Source organism: Sus scrofa, chromosome 4 (genome assembly GCF_000003025.6).
Source record: "Sus scrofa isolate TJ Tabasco breed Duroc chromosome 4, Sscrofa11.1, whole genome shotgun sequence".
Classification (NCBI taxonomy): domain Eukaryota; kingdom Metazoa; phylum Chordata; class Mammalia; order Artiodactyla; family Suidae; genus Sus; species Sus scrofa.
This window is the reverse complement of record NC_010446.5, coordinates 18,739,352-18,757,587: the sequence shown is the minus strand read 5'-3', so window position 1 is coordinate 18,757,587 and position 18,236 is coordinate 18,739,352. Positions and strand designations below refer to the sequence as shown.

At 41.1% G+C, this 18,236-nt stretch overlaps 1 protein-coding gene across 4 annotated transcripts in view; it reads left to right on the top strand.

Annotated features, from left to right (window-relative positions):
* Window positions 1-18,236, top strand: part of COL14A1 (collagen type XIV alpha 1 chain) — a 234,915-nt gene that overhangs the window by 167,524 nt on the left and 49,155 nt on the right. For all 4 annotated transcript variants that reach the window (XM_013996512.2, XM_005662880.3, XM_021090550.1 and 1 more), the window contains exons 37-40: window positions 640-693; window positions 4,795-4,890; window positions 6,207-6,260; window positions 6,614-6,667. In XM_013996512.2, the coding sequence (XP_013851966.1) occupies window positions 640-693; window positions 4,795-4,890; window positions 6,207-6,260; window positions 6,614-6,667 (258 nt within the window). The remainder of the gene's footprint in view (window positions 1-639; window positions 694-4,794; window positions 4,891-6,206; window positions 6,261-6,613; window positions 6,668-18,236) is intronic.

Genomic DNA, 18,236 nt, shown 5'->3' with positions numbered 1-18,236 from the left:
AAAACATGAGGAGTGTATATGCATATGTGAATACACACATATACAAACAATGTTTGCTAAGATACATATACACGCATATAGACATATTTATTATGTATGTACATATATAAAGAAAATGTTATGAAATAATAGTGCAGGTGATGCATTACTGTGACAGAAATCTTGAGGGGAAATGCAAATAACTGAAGTTTCAGAAGCACTAATCGAATTAGCTTTTTGCGGTGTAAATAAAATTAAATTGTTCCCATTTTTATATGCTTTTTACAATTTACTTAAATAATTTAATCTTAAATCCAGGTATAGGAATACACAATTTGAGATTAACAGTCCATTTTTATTATTTGCCTCCATTAATAGTGGGAGTCTTACACACTCAAAAGATCCTGTAGGGTTTTTTTTTTTTTTAATTTAAAGGGAGTTGGCATAGAAAGTTTGCTTAAACTATGAAATCATCAGCAGGGAGAGGTGAGTCTGGGGGACAGATTTCCAGTCAAGGATTGTGATGAACACGTACCATTACACAATGTGTTGGCTTTTATACAAAATAAGAGTTACATAATCCATATTACTGAGGAAAATTAATGAAACATGTTGCTTTCGGATTTGTCTGTGTGCTAATACTTAACATCTGTTTGCCAGGGTGGTCCAGGACTCCGAGGACCAAAGGGGCAACGAGGTGAACCCGGCCCAAAGGTAAGGTGCTATGACATCACTAACTAGAACATGATTTCAGAGTTAGGTAATATTTGCCCTTTGCAATCGAAAGTTCCTTGTACTTTTATGAATATTACGTCGAAGTCTTTTCCATTATTCTCACAAGCTTGTGAGTTTTCATCAAAAAATTACTTAGTCAAAAGAAAGGATTCTTGGGTCAGAAATAGAATGTCAGAACTGTTCCAAGTGAAGTAGTTCTTGCTCTTATACATTCTTCTTTTGCCATGTCTGCAACAAAGATGTATCATGGGACAGAGTTCCCCTCGTGGCTCAGTGGTTAACGAATCTGACTAGCACCCATGAGGATGCAGGTTTGATCCCTGGCCTCGCCCAGTGGGTTAAGGATCCATTGTTGCCATGAACTGTGGTATAGGTCACAGATGAGGCTCGGATCCTGGATCCTGCGTTGCTGTGGCTGTGGCATAGGCCGGCAGCTATAGCTCCCATTTGACCCCTAGCCTGGAAACCTCCATATGCTGAGGGTGAGACCCTAAAAAGCAAAAAAAAAAAAAAAGTATCATGGGGGAGTGCTGAATCAAAACTAGGTAACAGTCCTCCAGGTAATTTCTCAGGTTTAGACTCCTCCTTCTCCCTTCCCACCATGTGCAATCAAACACAGCTCTATTTTCCATTCTCACTGCCCAAAGCCACCAAGTGTAGTAGTTCAGGTTGTACACTGAACAAAGGCCCCAATTAAGAGGACCAAGTTGTTCCAATCCATGTCAAGGCACATGTTTTTCTGCTTTGCACAAAGACACCCCAAGGGATGGCCAGAGCCCAGCCACTAATTGAGTTCAGGCTTCACTATCCTTTATCTGGCTTTTGGCAAATCTTCTAATTGGTCTCCTGGCTCCAGTGGCTTGATTTTTTGATTCACATCTTCCTCCAGATTTATTTCTTTAAAGCTATACTGGATCATAGCATATTCTTAAACCCTGCCGTCAAGTGCAATTATCTTGAGAATACAAATCACCCTCCTTAGCATGGCATTCAAGGCCCTTTATAACTTGACTCCCTGTCCCACTTCCGCCACGTTGCTCCCCGTCGTCTCTCCATCCATCTTGCTTGACGTACTGCTTCGATATGGTTACATGTTACATTTGCACAGTATTTATTCATGGAGAAGAGAACATTGCAACTTTTTTTTTTTTAGGAGAAAATTGGAAATAAGGGAAGCAAGGTAGGAGAGACTGGGGGGCGGGGGACAAAGAAGTAAATGAAAGAAGGCTGAAGATAATTAATCGGGTACCACCCAACCCAAAACTCAGACCATTGGATAGCTCCTTTTTTTTTGAGACTGTGACACATTTCTCAGGCAGAGACTGGCTGTATCGTACTTGACTCTATCTCTGATGTGCTACGAAAGAGGCCAGTGGTTTGAAGACACAATGAGACACCCCCGGGTCTTTCTTGGTTTCACCCAAGTGCAGTGCCCATGAGCGCCCGCAGATTCTGGCTCCCTCTTCCCAACCCCTTGAAGACCGTGATCCCATCGTTTTCCTGCCTTTCTTGCTGGATGATGGTTCTGATCTTAAATTCATATTAGATTCATAGGTGTTTGAGAACCTCAAGATTTACCCCTTTCCTCTCATAATCCATTCCCACAGGACCACTGCTGAGGTGGTTATTCCTGTACAATAATTTTGATGAATCACGGATGCAAGGAAAAATTCCTCTTGGACAAAGGATGCTCACATGGTCACCAACGTGGACAGTGTTTGGACAGATAAATTATAACTTCCATGTGGAAAGCCTCAATATATAATATTTTAAATTTTGTGGCTTCATATTTCAGTTGCAGCAAATAGATCATATGAATCGAGAAGCTCAAAGCAGCCCTATCTCTGGCCTCTCCTAGTTGTTTATGTCTCATGCTTTACAGAATAAAATGGAACCACCTACTTCCTGTCCTTCACCTCAATTCCTTGATAATGTGCAAATGAGGAGTTCCCGTGTCATAGCTCAGGGGTTAACGAACCCAACTAGTATCCATGAGGATGCAGGTGTGATCCCTGGCCTTGCTCAGTGGGTTAAGGATCCAGCATTGCCATGAGCTGTGGTGTAGGTCGCAGACGCTGCCTGGATCCCGCGTTTCTGAGGCTGTGGCGTAGGCTGGCAGCTACAGCTCTGATTCAACCCTTCGCCCTGGGAACCTCCATATGCCGTGGGTGCAGCCCTAAAACGACCAAAAGACAGAAAAAAAAAATGTGCAAATGATATATTATTAAACTATTATAAGTAATAAGTAATATTTATAAATCACCTCCATGTCTCTTCCATCATATTAAAAACCTACCTACCTTTCTTTCCTCTTACACCATGTTTCTTATAAGAATAGTTTTCATTCATGCTTCTGCACCCATGCCTCCAAAATAGTTGTTCTGAGATTTGCATAAACTTTCATAGCAGCTTTATTCACAATAGCAAAAAACTGAAAATAGTTTGAACATCCATCATCAACAGGCGAATGAACAATTTTTTGTATATCCATGCAATGGAATACTCCTCAACAACCAAAAGGGACTTACCACTGAAACAAGTAACAAAATGGGTAAACCTCAAAAACACTCTTCTGCGAGTTCCCTGGTGAAGGTTAAGGATCCAGCATTGTCACTGCTGTGTCTGCTGTGGCACAGGTTTGATCCTTAGCCTGGGAACTTCCGCATGCCACAGGCACAGCCAAAAAACAAACAAACAAATGAAACACTCTGCCAAGTGGTGAGATAAGCAAGCAAGAAAGGAATACATAATTTCATTAACATACAAATCCAAATCACTCTTAACACACATAATCTCTGTTTCCCTAGGAATCCAACAAAATGGCTCTCATTAAAGTCACCAGTCTTCCTTGTTGCCAAATCCATAGTCTGTAGTTTAGTTCTTATCTTGAGGTTTCTACAGCTTTTGGCATAACTGGATAGCTGTCTATTTGAAATTTCTTCCTCTTCGGGCCTTTCCTCTACCACCCCACCAGTCCATCCTCTTTCTCCTGATTCTCAGTCTTTTCTATTTCAGATTCTTTCCCAGGCTTTTCTTTCTCTCCCTTCTACCTGGTTGTCATCTCATCTTTATCCATTTCCTCGTTCCCTCTATCAACACATCCCACAAATACATCTTCACCTCCTCCAAAATCCACTCCAGCTCAGAACGATCTTGACTCCTGAACAACTAGACATCCCCCTCCATCATTATCCTCACACACCTTGAACTCAACAGGTCTTTGGCTGCACCCGTCTTTCCCCTGCTTTACACCGTTTGGCTTTTCTTCTGTGTTACTTATCCCCAGTAATGGATTCATCAATCTCACATTTAAAATGATTCTCAGGTGTTAGAAGTCTTATAAAATCATAGCTTTTAGTGGAGTCACAGAATGAGAGCAGGGGAAGAAGACGAGGCTGAGGAGAAGTAGGTTTTTCAGGGTGTAAGATTGTAGAGGTGGTGTGGTTTTAGCCAAATGATGACCAATTCCAAACTATAAAGAATTGTTGCAAGTGAAAGGAATGTCTGATCCTGAGAAGAAAAGCAATCAGATAATGTTGAGACGAAGGCAGGGGATTCAGCGGACATTGAAGAGGTGTACGTGATGGCAGGTTTGTGACGAGGAAGAAATGAGAGGGGAGGTGCACCCTTCTCAATAAATGCAGAGCAGGGGCCCAGAGATAGAGCGTTCACAGTGGTGAAGGTGGAGAAAACGTCGTTTGGCTGGATGATGTGAAGCTTCACAGACCAAGAGGGTGGTCTTTATCACGTCTATCTGTTGGATTTGTTATGGAGTGTGGGGGGTCTGGTTACTCACACAGTTGGCACAGTGTTCGTATTTATGGAAGCAAAAATAAATAAATGAAGTTGCAGCAACTCCTGTGTGTTTACTTGTGCAGCTTACTCATGACACTTTGCCTGGAAGGTGAATCATCTGAGGCTCGGTGTCTTATTATCCTATGAGTGTTGTATGTCTTAGGAAAAATTATTTAATGAAATAAATTATAAATCCCCTAAGCAGAAATATCTGAGTAGCAGATACTTCTGAGCACTAGAGGGGTTAATGTGCCTCTGGGATGACTTTCCTCTCTTGCCTTCCAGGGACCAGATGGCCCTCGGGGTGAAACAGGCCCTCCAGGACATCAGGGTCCCCCTGGACCCCAAGGACCAAGTGGTCTGTCCATTCAAGGAATGCCTGTGAGTTGTGTGTAAACATTCCGATGGGTTTTATTGGTATCATGTCTCCATGAGTTGTATAGAATGAACTTTTGTCTTCTGTCGCCTTAAAAATGATCCTGAGCCTCTTCCAACCCCTAAAAATAAGAAATGAAAGTAATAACTGAGAGTTCATTCATTAGCCAGCTTTTTGTTCAATGAAGGGGGTCTTTTACAAACAGATATGTTTCTAGGGATTAGGTATATCCACAAATAATTTGTCTATAGGGAAGAAGGCGGGGTGGGGGGTTCTCTGTGGCACAGTGGGTTAAGGATCTGGTGTTGTCACTGCAGTGGCACAGGTCGTTGCTGTGGCACAGGTTCAGTCCCTGGCCTGGAAACGTCCACATGCTGCAGGCGCACCCAAAACTTTAAAAAAAGAAAGAAATCAGGGCTTGACATGTATGGCTCTTTTTGTCATTAGACTAAGTCCTTTGTGGGTGTGATAAAATCTAGAAAGGAACAATGTTATACAAATTTAAGTTATTCATTTTGTATTTGTCGTGATAATGGAAATAGGTTCATGAATGCCATTTACTAATGATCTTTATCTCAACAAGCATCAAAATGTGGCACTCTGAGTATGAGTTTTAGACTATAGACAGTGTGCTCTTCAGACACAGCTGTATAGAGATAGTCTGTAGACAGCCATATTTCTTTGCATAAGCTGTTTGTACCGTTGAAGACAAATTTAATGCCACTCACTGATTTTCATTACTCTTACTAGAGGGATCTAGATTTAAGGAATAAAACCAATCTCTATAGTAGGTATTTGAAACATGATGCTTTTAAGCACCATTTTTAGTGATCTTTCTATGCATAAGATGGTGTCTCCCTAGCTGAGAAGTCTTCCTTTCTGGTTATTTTCACCTCTAAAAAAGCATTAACATGCCAGTTCATATAATTACTACTACTAAATATTTGTTGAAATCTTGTTAGCTGTCAGGTATGATGTTTGCTCTTCCATTCTTAAAAAGTTCTAGCCCAAACAAAATAAATAAATAAATAAAGGTATTAGCTTTAAAATCTCAATTATAAATAATCTTAAAATATTTACAGTATGAGCTTCACCATATCCAACTGTATATTCTGTGTTTAAACTATTCTGCTATATAAACATTCTGCTCTGTAGGAATGCTTACATAAGTGGTGTAGCATATGTGAGAAGTGAAATATGCTGCATTTGGATGCTAGTGTGAAAATAATGTTGAAAACATTAGGAGAGCCAGTGGAGAGAAAGAAAAGACTAAGGATTTACTTATGTGAACTTAACCCCTTTTGTCCTTTCGGATGTTCAGGGAATGCCAGGGGAAAAGGGAGAGAAAGGAGAGACCGGACTTCCTGGCCCACAGGTATTATTTCTATTTTTTGAGTCCATTGCTCTCAGCTCTAGAGCTTTGCCAGGAGAAAAGAAGACCATAGCTTCTAAAGTCAGCTGTGACCTTGGCAATGAGTGATTTCTGTATTGAGGACCATTAGCCTGTATTTATTGACGTTAAGCCTTCTCTGAGGGTCCTACTGATGTCCCCTACTGTGAGCCCTGGTGGGGGACAGTTTTCCTTTCCTGTGAATGACTTCTGGGTTCTGAATTCTCACCTTTATGCTGTCGGGTTCGTTTGGAGAAATTGCTCTATGTCAGGGAAGCCGGGTGGGAGGGTAACCGATTTCCATGACTCTGACTCTTTCCTGTCTTTGCTCTCTCTAGGGCATCCCGGGAAGTGTTGGTTCCCCAGGACGTGATGGATCACCAGGCCAGAGGGTAAGATCTTGCCCAGGGTTGCTTGCTAGCTTAGCCCAGTAGATTTCTCACCAAGCTCCTCTTTGCTGCTGGTAACTTCTATGCAAGGAAGTCCAACCAGGTGTTTTCTTTCGTCTTTATTTTTCCTCCCGTCTCTCTACATGCTACTTATCCTGCATCTCTTTCCCATCACTGATGTCTTCTATGTTTGTTACTTCCCTTAAAATCTAGACACTTTCATCAAACCTTCCCCAATTAGCCACGCCTCTTTCTGGGTGTTCCCATAACCTGAATAGAGTTTGCACTGAATTGTGTGCATTGGTCTAACAGATGTTCCAATTGTTTCAAATTCTCAAGGCACCAACCTGAAGGAAATGAAGAATCAGATGAGTCAAAGTTTAATTATGATGACTATCTGAGTATTCTCCATTTATTTACTATATGTTAATTATCCATTCTTTGAACCTGTTCAAGCCAACAATAGTAAAAGAAAGTATAGGGATGGTTAGGAGAAGGATGAGTTAACATCTAGAGTTTGTTTAGTCAACATATATCTTCACTGAGCCAGGACTGAAGTTCTTGTCCTCAAAGAATTTATAGCTTATTGGGAGGAAATAGGACCAAATAGAAAGAAACTATAACATAGGCTATAGGAGTTCCTGTTGTCGCTCAGCAGAAATGAATATGACTAATATCCATGAGGACACAGTTTCAATCTCTGGCCTCAATCAGTGGGTTAAAGATCTGGCCTTGCTGTGAGCTGTGGGGTAGGTCACAGACTCAGCTCGGATCCGGCCTTGGTGTGGCTGTGGTGTAAGCTAGCAGCTACAGCTCTGATTCAACCCCTAGCCTGGGAACCTCCGTATACTGTGGGTGCAGGCTTAAAAAGACAAAAAAAAAAAAAAATTGCTGTAATGGGAGTATTTACAAAGCCCTATGGGAGCACAAGGCCAGATTTAGAGGGTCAGGGAAAGCTTCCCAGAGGAGGCACCATATAGGCTGAGTCTCAGTGGAGAGATAGAAACTAGCCAGATACACGAGGAAAGGCAACCTGTTGCAAGTACAGAGAACGCCATATACAAAGGAGTGGAGCTGAAGAGAAGGTGGGGCATTTCCATTACTGCACATAGTTCGGTATGGCTGGAGATTAGCATACTGTGTGTGTGTGTGTGTGTGTGTGCTCACGTGCACACGTGTGCAAACACCTTGGTGTGGAACGACTGTCAAGAGATGAAGCTAGAGAGGCAGATCCAAATTCACTTAAATCATCTATTCCTTTTTCGGGCCAAGGGTTTTGAGCTTTAACAGGAAGGCAATAGGAAGTCTCTCCATTTTCAGAAAGGAAGAGAGGCTGGTCTTCCTCAAATGGTCAGATGTAGACACGTGGGCAGCTGCACAGACTGAATTATATTTGTTGGTCACCACTTAGATCCAATCCATTGAAGGATAACGTATTTGAAGTCCATAGATATTTGGGGCACAACTAACCTACTAGACGAGTGAACGATTGGCTGGAAAACACACTTCTCTACTCAAACAAGGTCTGCCTTCAGCTCAGGGTAGCTGTGCGACTCAGGAATAAGGAAATCATTTTTTTCTATAGGAATGTAGGTGTGGGAAGTTAAATTCCTTCCACATTGGGGTTTGGGGGAGGATTTTTGGTTTTACATCAAACGTTCACTTATTTAAAATCTTGGTTTAGTCTCTATCCATCAAGTGGAATTATTCAGTCTGTAAGGCGTGTCCAGGTGAATATATCTAAAGGAAGCATTCTCTAACAGTTATATTTAAGTAGGTTTCTTGTACATATGGAAGGAGTGTCAAAGTATTTATATGTTTTGGCAAAGGGCTTAGGCTAAGATCCTGTGTGGTTACACACCTAGATTCTTTCGTGATTCCTGAAGCTCTGAAAACAGCAATTTTAAAGATTTGGTTCAGTGAATTTACTTGATTTATTGATGCATAGAGTCCAGTCTTGGCAAAGAACTCCCTGATCAAACATATTGGGTTATTGTCTAGATCGTCTGTGTTTGGAATTCTTTTAAAGCTGATATACCAACACAGACTTTTTGGAAATATTTTCCCATTGTTCCAAACATGTTTTCTTCCATAGGATAAGCAGTCTCAGAGCTGTTATAACATGTTAAGATATCTGTTCATGGATTTTATTTTATTTTATTTTATTTTTTAGATTTTAGGGCCATTACCTGCAGCATATGGAGGTTCCCAGGTTAGGGATCGAATCCAAACTGTAACTGCTGGATTCCAGATCAGACCCATGTCTGCAGCCTACACCACAGCTCACGATGGATCCTTAGCCCACTGAGCGAGGCTAGGGATGGAACCTGCATCCTCATGGATACTAGTTGGGTTCATTATCACTGAGCCACAATGGGAACTCCTGTTCATGGATTTTATTTCCCTCTCATCTTCATTCTGGGGGTAAAACTTTCAAGTGTCTTTAATTCCTACTGTGAAAAATCCTTGGATGGGAATGGAGTTACTTTTTAAACTTAGTTTCCAGAAGACACTCGTTTTTTATGGGGCCATGTTAAAACAAACAAACAAAAAATCTTGTGACAGTTGTTTTAGAAAAGGCATTTGAGGGCAATACTATTCTGGCGTACAACTCTAAGGGGCACCATTAACACAAAATAAAATATAGTGGTGCCCCCTGGAATTGTGTAACACGGTTGCCCTACTTGAGGGAGGGACTGCATATATGTTTTTTCAGTATCTTAATACCTTATTTAGTAAGATATTGAGCACATATTTTTTTTCTTTTTTTTTTTTATTTTATTTTCCCACTGTACAGCAAGGGGGTCAGGTTATCCTTAGATGTATACATTGCAATTACAGTTTTTTTAATTGAGTACCTACTATGTGCCATGTACTCTGCTCAGCCTAGAAAGAGTTGTCCACTACTACCTCCAGAAGGGGAAGGATCCAGAGGAGGAGAGACTTTCAATGGCTAAAGGAGGCAGTTTGTACACCATGAAGGATGAAGTGGAGTCAAGAGCATGACTCTTCCCTGGGGCCAGGAAAACCAATGAGCCTTCATCAGAGACAGTCAAGAAGAGAGGGAAGATGGGGAAAATAGTTATTTAGTTGGCTCTGATCTGTTTAGTCAAGTATCTAGAGGCTTAATGAAAGCAAAAGGTCTGAAACAATGAGGTAATTACTTAGCAGGACTGTAGAGTTGTTGGCCCAGGACCAGCTTCATAGTGCTCGCAGCAGTTCTAAGACATGGAGTGCCTTTGATGGGGCCAGGTCTCTCTGGTTAGGAAGGGGTGGTGGGGTTTGCTGGAAGAGTACTAAGGACAAACAGATAAGGTTTTTCCTGCTCTGCCTTAGGCCGTCATCAAAGGCCAAGTTGCGTTCAGAAAGAAAATGATGACGATGATGATGACCATGACAATGACAACCACGGCACAGAACAGACTAAGAACAAACATACTGGAAGATGAGACTTCCTGCTGCAGTGCCTAAGAAGCCACTTCCAGAAAACTGTCCAGTTAGGCTTAGCTGTCTAGGGCATCGGGAAGACAGAGTGATTTTGTCTTTTCTTTACTCCAAGCACTTAACGTTGCTGTGCCTCATTTCCATTCAGGGCAAAGTAGCAGGAAGCTGGGATAAATATGGGTGACAATGTCCAATCAGGGCTTCTAGCTCCTTGGGGAGTGGCAGGGAGTGGGAGTGAAGGGTGCTCTAGGAGTCATGGGCTATTCTTTCTTTTTAGTCTTGTCTTTTCTTGGGACAGCTAAGAACGCACAGCCCAAGGCTCAGATCATCGCTGTGACTATTAGCTTCGGGAAGGGTTAGCATCTCTCACCTGGAACCAGTGCCAATGTGACCCCTCTCTAGCCTGCAATGAGGGAGAGTTTAGCAGAGAATAAAAGGAAGATTAAACATCTCCTCTTTAAACAGGAAACATGTTTTCTAATGTTTCTAGCTTATCCTGGCTTCTCTCAAGGGGAATCTTTGACTTGTAGAGGCGGCTCAAACCCCTGGGCCTCAGGCCATAAGCAAGTCCAGCCAACGTTGGACTTCTTCATTGAACCAGTCTCAGCTTCTTGCTGGGAAGCCAGCAGAGCACAAGGCAGGACCACAGCATATAAAGCAACAGTTCAAATGCAGGTTTAACAGTTGAATGCATTCAGGCATCATTCAGCTTTCCTTCTGACAGCCAACCTCATCTCATCTCTCTTTTCTGCTGTCAATTTTCCCATCTCCCTTTTGCCCTCTTCCTCCTCTTTTCTTAGTGACCCCCTTCCCCCCGGCCAAAGTCCACCCTGTGACCTTTGGGCTCCTCTGATGTAGAGTAGATCTCTCAGCCCCACCCTAGACATCCCTGTGGTCCTTCAAGAAACCAGAAAGGACAGGCAAGACATGGATGATAACATATAAGAAGAGAAAGAAAGAACTGAAAAAGAAAGAAAGGAAAAACCACCTCTTTGCTAGTTCTGAGGCTCATTTAGATCCAAGACCACCAGCTTTCTGTCAAGCACTCCAAATGGAAGCTTTAAAAATTATTTTAATTTTCCAATTCTTAGTATGGTTTTATAAAAATTCAGAGAGACAAGAAATAAAAATGACAAGGAGATATATATTTTATGGCACCTGGAAGATAGCCATTCCTCCCTTGTACCAAGGGTATTCTTTTTAAAATTCCAAGTAAACTGAATTTGGAATGCTTCCTTTCCCCCAAGTTACTGCTCCCTGTAACTCTCGCCTTCATGCCATAACCACGGCCTTCCTTTTTCGTTTATAAAAGATGAAATACCATTTAAGAAATTCTGGATTAATTCTGCTGAACTTGTGTGGTTATGATAAGCAGGATGGCTCAGTGGTGAATATCATAGCTTTGGTCAGTTAGCCAGACCTCAGCTTGAACCCTAACCATGTGACACTGAGCCAGTTACTGACAAGTGCCAAGCCTCACTTTCCTCATCTGTGAAGTGGAAAAAATAATATTCATCTCCATAGAGCTAGAGTGGGAATTAATTCATGTAAAGAATTTCTATATAAAAATTTAATTTTGGCCAACATGCGTATTGACTGTTTTCAGTGTAAACCTAACGAGTCAGGATAGTACAATATTTCACAATGCCTGTCTTTGGTATCATTAAGCCACCTTAGAAGGTTTTAGAGAATTGTGAAAAAAAAGTCTAAAGAAAAAGCCAGTGGCCTGCTGTTGTTTAATTTTCTTGGAGTCCGTGGCAAAAGGACATTTGGAACAGGTTTCCTTTTTCTGTGGGTTTGGTGTGCACAAAGACCATATTTGTAATGAATGTCCCACTTCATCAAAGTGAGTTGGACTTAAAATATACTTGAGAAATTGAACTTGAGTCAACGATCTGGATTTAATTCCTATCATAAATGTCAAGCAATGGTGAGAGATTCATCTCAGGCATATTTTGTTAAATACTAAGATTCATGATAATGATCCCCTGGGGTATCCTCCTCCTTCAGAAGAGGAAATGTGAAAAACCATCACAAAGCTAGTGGAGAGAATGATTTGATTTGATTTTTTTTTGGTGTGAGTCTAGACAGGTCTTTATAAAACCCCAGGAAAACCTTCTCACAGTCAACCACAGTAATGAGAGTATATGCACTCGAGACCTGTCCAATTATTTTAGTAGAAAGAGCCACAGCCACTCTCATTGATTATGGATTAAGTGCAGTGCTTTGCAAATGATATGGTCTCCAATCGTCAGAATAACCACTAATGCTAGGCACTGTTACCGCATTATGCAGACCAAGAATCTGAAGCTCTGAAAGCCGAAGTAACTCAAACAACACCACCCAGCTAGTGAGTGTTGGAGCCAGGATTATAATCCATCTCTCAGGTTCCAACATTGCCCTCTTTCTTTCCACAAAATTTTATTAAAGGTTAAAGTGGGATTTTGTAAAAGTAAGCAACTCTTCCAAAAACGATATTCATGAGCAGAACTCCATTACTGAAGAGTTCTCATCCAAAAGGTCCTCGATTTTGCAGTAGAAACAGAAGCTGATAGTTGACACATAAGACTATGTTTCTTTGATTACTTTTTACCTTTACTTGGATAGTAGCCCATCTGAGTTGAGCCGTTACTTAGGTAACCAGCTTCCTGTGGTTACTGGCTTTAAAGATACTTCTGTGGGGGCACAGGGTACAAGTGATATTGGTCTAACACTGTCCTTCAGGCTCAGACCAGATATTTTTATATTTGTAAACCAGCAGTTCCACAACCTAAGTGATCAAGTTATTATTCAGTGTTTTGCTTTGTTTTTTAAATACACAGATTCCTGGGTTTCAACCTCAGAGATTCAGATACAAAAGGTCTTGGGTATAACTTAGGAATGTCTAGCTTTAAAAAGCTTAATGATTCTAATAATCAACTATGTTTTGGAATCACCGGGTGATTGAATATATGTGAAGCTCTTTATATGTCAGAGTAATTTCTTGGGTAGAACGTTGCTATTGTTTTCACTCACTGAAGTCACCATTGCAGGTTACTAAAACATGTTTATATCTCTCTACATACACATTTAAATTATACATGTAATATGTATATAAACTTTTACATTTAAAAATGGTTTATTGTGTGCACATGTAAAAATATACATTGGAGTTCCTGTTGTGGCTCAGTGGGTTAGGAAACCGACTCAGGTTCAGTTCCTGGCATTGCTCAGTGGGTTAAGGATCCAGTGTTGCCGCAAACTGCGTCATAAGTCACAGGCGCATCTCGGTTCCAGTTGCACCCTGAGCCTGGGAACTCTCATATACTGCAGGCATAGCCCTAAAAAGAAAAAAAGAATGCACATATATGTTTATACACACACACACACACACACACACACACACACACACACACATACATACATACATACATACATACATATATACATACATATGGTGTGTGTGTGACTGAAAATTCCCCAGTGTGACTCAACATGGTATCACACATAAGGACTAATCTTGGATCTCTGACCTGGGCCAGTGTTTACAGAGTCTGTGGCTATTTGTTGCTTGGCCTCGTAATCTGGTGGTTTGTCTAAATCCTTTGCTGCAAGTAGCAGCCTTATTTCTTGTGGCTGATAGCCATGTTGCTCTCCAAGTTGAAATTGTGCAGCAGGAGTTTCAAGTGTTTCTTTATTCTTCATTGCTTGAGTTTGTTCCCTTTCAAAAACTCATCAGATGCCAGCTGCTTACAGATGTCCCTGTACCTGAGAGTGTACTATTGGTCAAAGGGTTTACCAATTGGCAGGTTCTAGAATCTTATGGTTAGTGTCTGTGGTCCACTGTTGCAGGCTTCAAAGAAGGCCCGGATGATGATTTTTGTAACTGAGTCACTGGCTCTGAGTGCTATTCCTAATAGCTACAGAAATGTAAAAATTCTAGGTGCTGACTTCAGTTTTAGTCACAACACACTTTGTGGGCACATCGTTTCAGTTTTTACATGCCATAGATGATGCACTTGAAACTATAGACTTTTTAAGTGCCTATAAGAAATGCTTGAAGAATGCGTATGTGTTTGCTCTAAAGTATAGAAAACTGACAATTATGAATTGGTTAAAAGTCTGTAAAATATTACACTTTGCTAATTTCAGTCATCATTAAATTTAGTATTTATTCAACTATCAGTGACTTTGAAAACATATTTTGGGATAGATTTTCTTTTGCTGATAAATCTTAGCCAACCATAACTTAATAAGTTGCTCAGAGCCAAGTGTTTTCATAAACAAATTATAAAAATCCTTTTCAAGTTTTTATAGCAAAAATTATTTTTAATGTGGGTTGTGGGTTTATATTAATATTTTGAGGTGGGAATCTCAAAAAGGAAACATGCCTGGAGCTGCTCATGTTATAAAACATCCCTGTTTGTAGGTGGCAGATTTTGTGCCCTTTAAAAAATCTGTGTGTCGGTTTAAGTGAATTCTCATATTATGCTTATCGTTTAATCTTCTATCCCCCAATATTCACTCTTCGTTACTTAATTAAGGGTTTCTTCTTTTTATGAGAGTGCTTAACCCATAAACACAGTCTACTGAGATTGGCTTCCTGATATGAAATGGAAAATTTATAGATCCAGAAATGTTTGGGGAAGTGCAAACAGTTTCAGCTATGAAGGGTTGACGACCATTCAGTGAGCGTTGCTTCAAGTTAAGCTGAATCACAAAGCTAGAATTTGCCAATTATTTTTTCCTTCTAAAATGAAGACATTTTTCACAGTTTTTCTTTTCACCAAGCTTATTGCTTTGATATAAAAAGCTGCTGCCATTGCACCTCACCTGGAGATGAAGAGGTGAGAAAAGGGACCAGAACCCTGCCTAGGAGTTGACTAGTGGGCAAGGATGGGCTGTAATGTGGATGCCGCAGTGGTACCCTAGCAGGGAGAGTGATGCAGTATCCCAACCATCCCGGGACCCTTGACTTAAATGCCACCTCTCCTGTGAAAGCCTCCCTCCACCCTACCCCGGCTTAGGTGCTTTTCCTGCATGTTCCGTGGAACCTTCTAGGTCATATCAGAGCTTGTTGCCATTTTCTCTCAATTGTTAACTTTTCTCAAAACCATAACCTCCTTGAAAACAAACTGCCTTGTTAATCATTGTGACCCCAAAAAAATGCCCAGCACAAAGTAGTTCTGCAAATATTTCTTAATAATGTGACACATGTGAGGCTTACAAGTAAAAAAAAAAAAAAAAAAAAAATCTTTCAAAGGTAAATTTAAAGTGTTATTCAAAGTTTAAAAGTATATCCAATCTCTTGGGATAGAACATGATGGAAGATGGATGAGAAGAAGTATGTATATATAGGTATGACTGGGTTACTATGCTGTACAGCAGAAATGGACACAGCATTATAAATCAACTATACTTTAATAAAAATATATTTTAGGAGTTCCCATTGTGTCTCAGTGGAACAAATCTAGCTAGTGTCCATGATGACTCAGGTTTAATCCCTGGCCTCGCTCAGTGGGTTAAGGATCCAGCGTTGCCATGAGCTGTGGTGTAGGTCGCAGATGTGGCTCAGATCTAGCATTGCTGTGGCTGTGGTGTAGGCTAGTTCCTACAGCTCTGGTTTGACCTCTAGCCGGGAACCTCCATATGCCGTAGATGTAGCCCTAAAAAGACACTGTGTGTGTGTATGTGTTAAAAAGTAAAACTGGGAGTTCCCGTCGTGGCGCAGTGGTTAACGAATCCCACTAGGAATCATGAGGTTGCGGGTTCAATCCCTGCCCTTGCTCAGTGGGTTAATGATCCGGCATTGCCGTGAGCTGCAGTGTAGGTTGCAGACGCGGCTCGGATCCAGCGTTGCTGTGACCCTGGTGTAGGCCAGTGGCTTCAGCTCCGATTAGACCCGGAGCCTGGGAACTTCCATATGCTGCAGGATCGGCCCAAGAAATGGCAAAAAGACGAAAAAAAAAAAAAAAGTAAAACTAAATGGTGAAAGATGTGAACTTTTTAATTTTCTAGGATTAGGAAGAAATTTGGGAAAAGGGGGGCTTTGATTATGTTTCTAAAATTATATTAAGCCTAATATCTTTTTAGTTATAAGAAGGCATAGAAGTTTGAATATCTCAGTCTGCTTCTAGGAGACCATACTTAAGATATTCCCTGAAATGAAATTTCAGCTCCTGAGGGGAGATAACTCCCAATGCCTTTCCTTCAAGCTTGTGGAGGGTTTAAGAGCTAGGAGGGATGACCTTGGCATTCTCTGATATCACCACCTCCCGTGCATTCCCTGTGGTTAATAGTTATTTATTCAACATGATCATTAGAGCGTTTCTTCCAGGAACCTCAATTTTATTCAAATTTTACTTTTTTTTTTTTTTTTTAAGGCTGCACCCACTGCATATGGAAGTTCCCAGGCCGGGGACTGAACCAAGCTGAAGCTGTGACCTATGCCACAAGTGCAGCAATGCCAGATCCTTAACCCACTGCTCCTGGCCAGCAATCAGACCTGCACATCTGCAGCAACCCAAGCCACTGCAGTCGGATTCTTAACGCCCTGTGCCACAACAAAAACTCCCTAAATTTAACATTTTATTAGTACCTATTTTGTGCCAGCTGTGTGCTAAGAAGGTATTAGGAATGGAAAAGTGAATAAAATGTAATTCCTACCCTCAGAAAAAAAAAAGAAAAAAAAAAAAAAAGAGGAGTTCCCATTGTGGCTCAGCAGGTTAAGAACTCAACAGTGTACGTGAGAATGCAGGTTTGATCCCTGGCCACGCTCAGTGGGTTAAGGTTCCAATGTTGCTGCAAACTGCAGCATAGGTTGTAGATGTGGCTCCGATGTGGTGTTTCTGTGGCTGTGGCATAGGCTGGCAGCTGCAGCTCCCATGTGACCCCTAGCCTGGAAATTTCCATATGCTGCAGGTGGGGCCCTAAAAAAAGAAGGAAGGAAGGAAGGAAGGAGAGAAGGAAGGAAGGAAGGAAAAAAAGGAAAGAAATCTCAGCTTCCAAGGGTGCTCTTTAGGTAGAAGGATCCAGAGTGAACAAACACCTCTTCTAGTCTGTTCCCTTGACACACTGGAAGCAACAGCCTCCTCCCCAAATTGAGCTCCTAAATCAGAGCAGCCTTTCCTCCTCTTCCCTTCAGATGATGCACATGGTGTCTGTAAATCAGGTGAATTCAAAACTGTTCTCAAGAGCATGCTTCCAGTGCCATGACAGAGAACACTGACACAGCCTTACTTTTAAAACCCCTTCCACGTGATGGGCAGAGGGGAGTCAGTGTGTTATTTCCTGCACATCTTCCTTCGAATAATGCAGTTTTCTTTTAAGAAAATATGCCATGGCTTGCATCTTTCTGTGAATAAAAGTTCCCTTGCTTGTTTTTGAGACTTTTTTTTTTTTTCTCTCTGGATGCACCCTGGAAAAGAGTCAGGGGAGGCTTCCTGCAGCGATGCTACACTTTTGACTGCTGAACAGTGGTGCTGTTCACGTGTCACGTGTCAGTTCACACACGAGCATGTGTTTGCTTCCCATCTGGTGCTGGAAGAGTTTTAGGGTGGGAAGCAAAAGACGTATTTGAAAAAAATACCTGTTTAAATGATTGAATATATGCTCAAGGTCCATTTTCTTTTTTTGTGAACTTCATCCAGGAAATAATAGTGGATTTTTTTAAATTCATTTTCTTAAAATTGTAAGGTCTCTTTCCACTTATAATGAGGCAGTTGGGATAGAGGAGTTCTAAGTTTCTGTTTTTCTCTTATATATTCTTATTTTTTTATGCCCTCTTCCTGGATATGCTACATTTAAACTACACACAAAATGATTTCTTTCAACCTAGGTCAGTATCAATTTTTGTTGTTTAGGTAGCAAATCCAAGGAAGTGTGTGTGTGTATGTGTGTGTGTGTGTGTGTGTGTGTGTGTGTGTGTGTGTGTCTCACAATCTGTATCTGGGCCTGTCACTGCAGCTTTCTGGCTTCATATATTTTGGACTGAATAACTGAAGTGAATGAATAGAAGTAGTAGTGAGAAAACCCACTAGCTCGTATATTAGTGTAGGATAACTGTTATGGCAAAAATCCTACAGTCTCAGTGGTTGTAAGCAATAAAAATAGAATAAATGAAATCAAGTGGAAATAAAGTCTGTTGCTT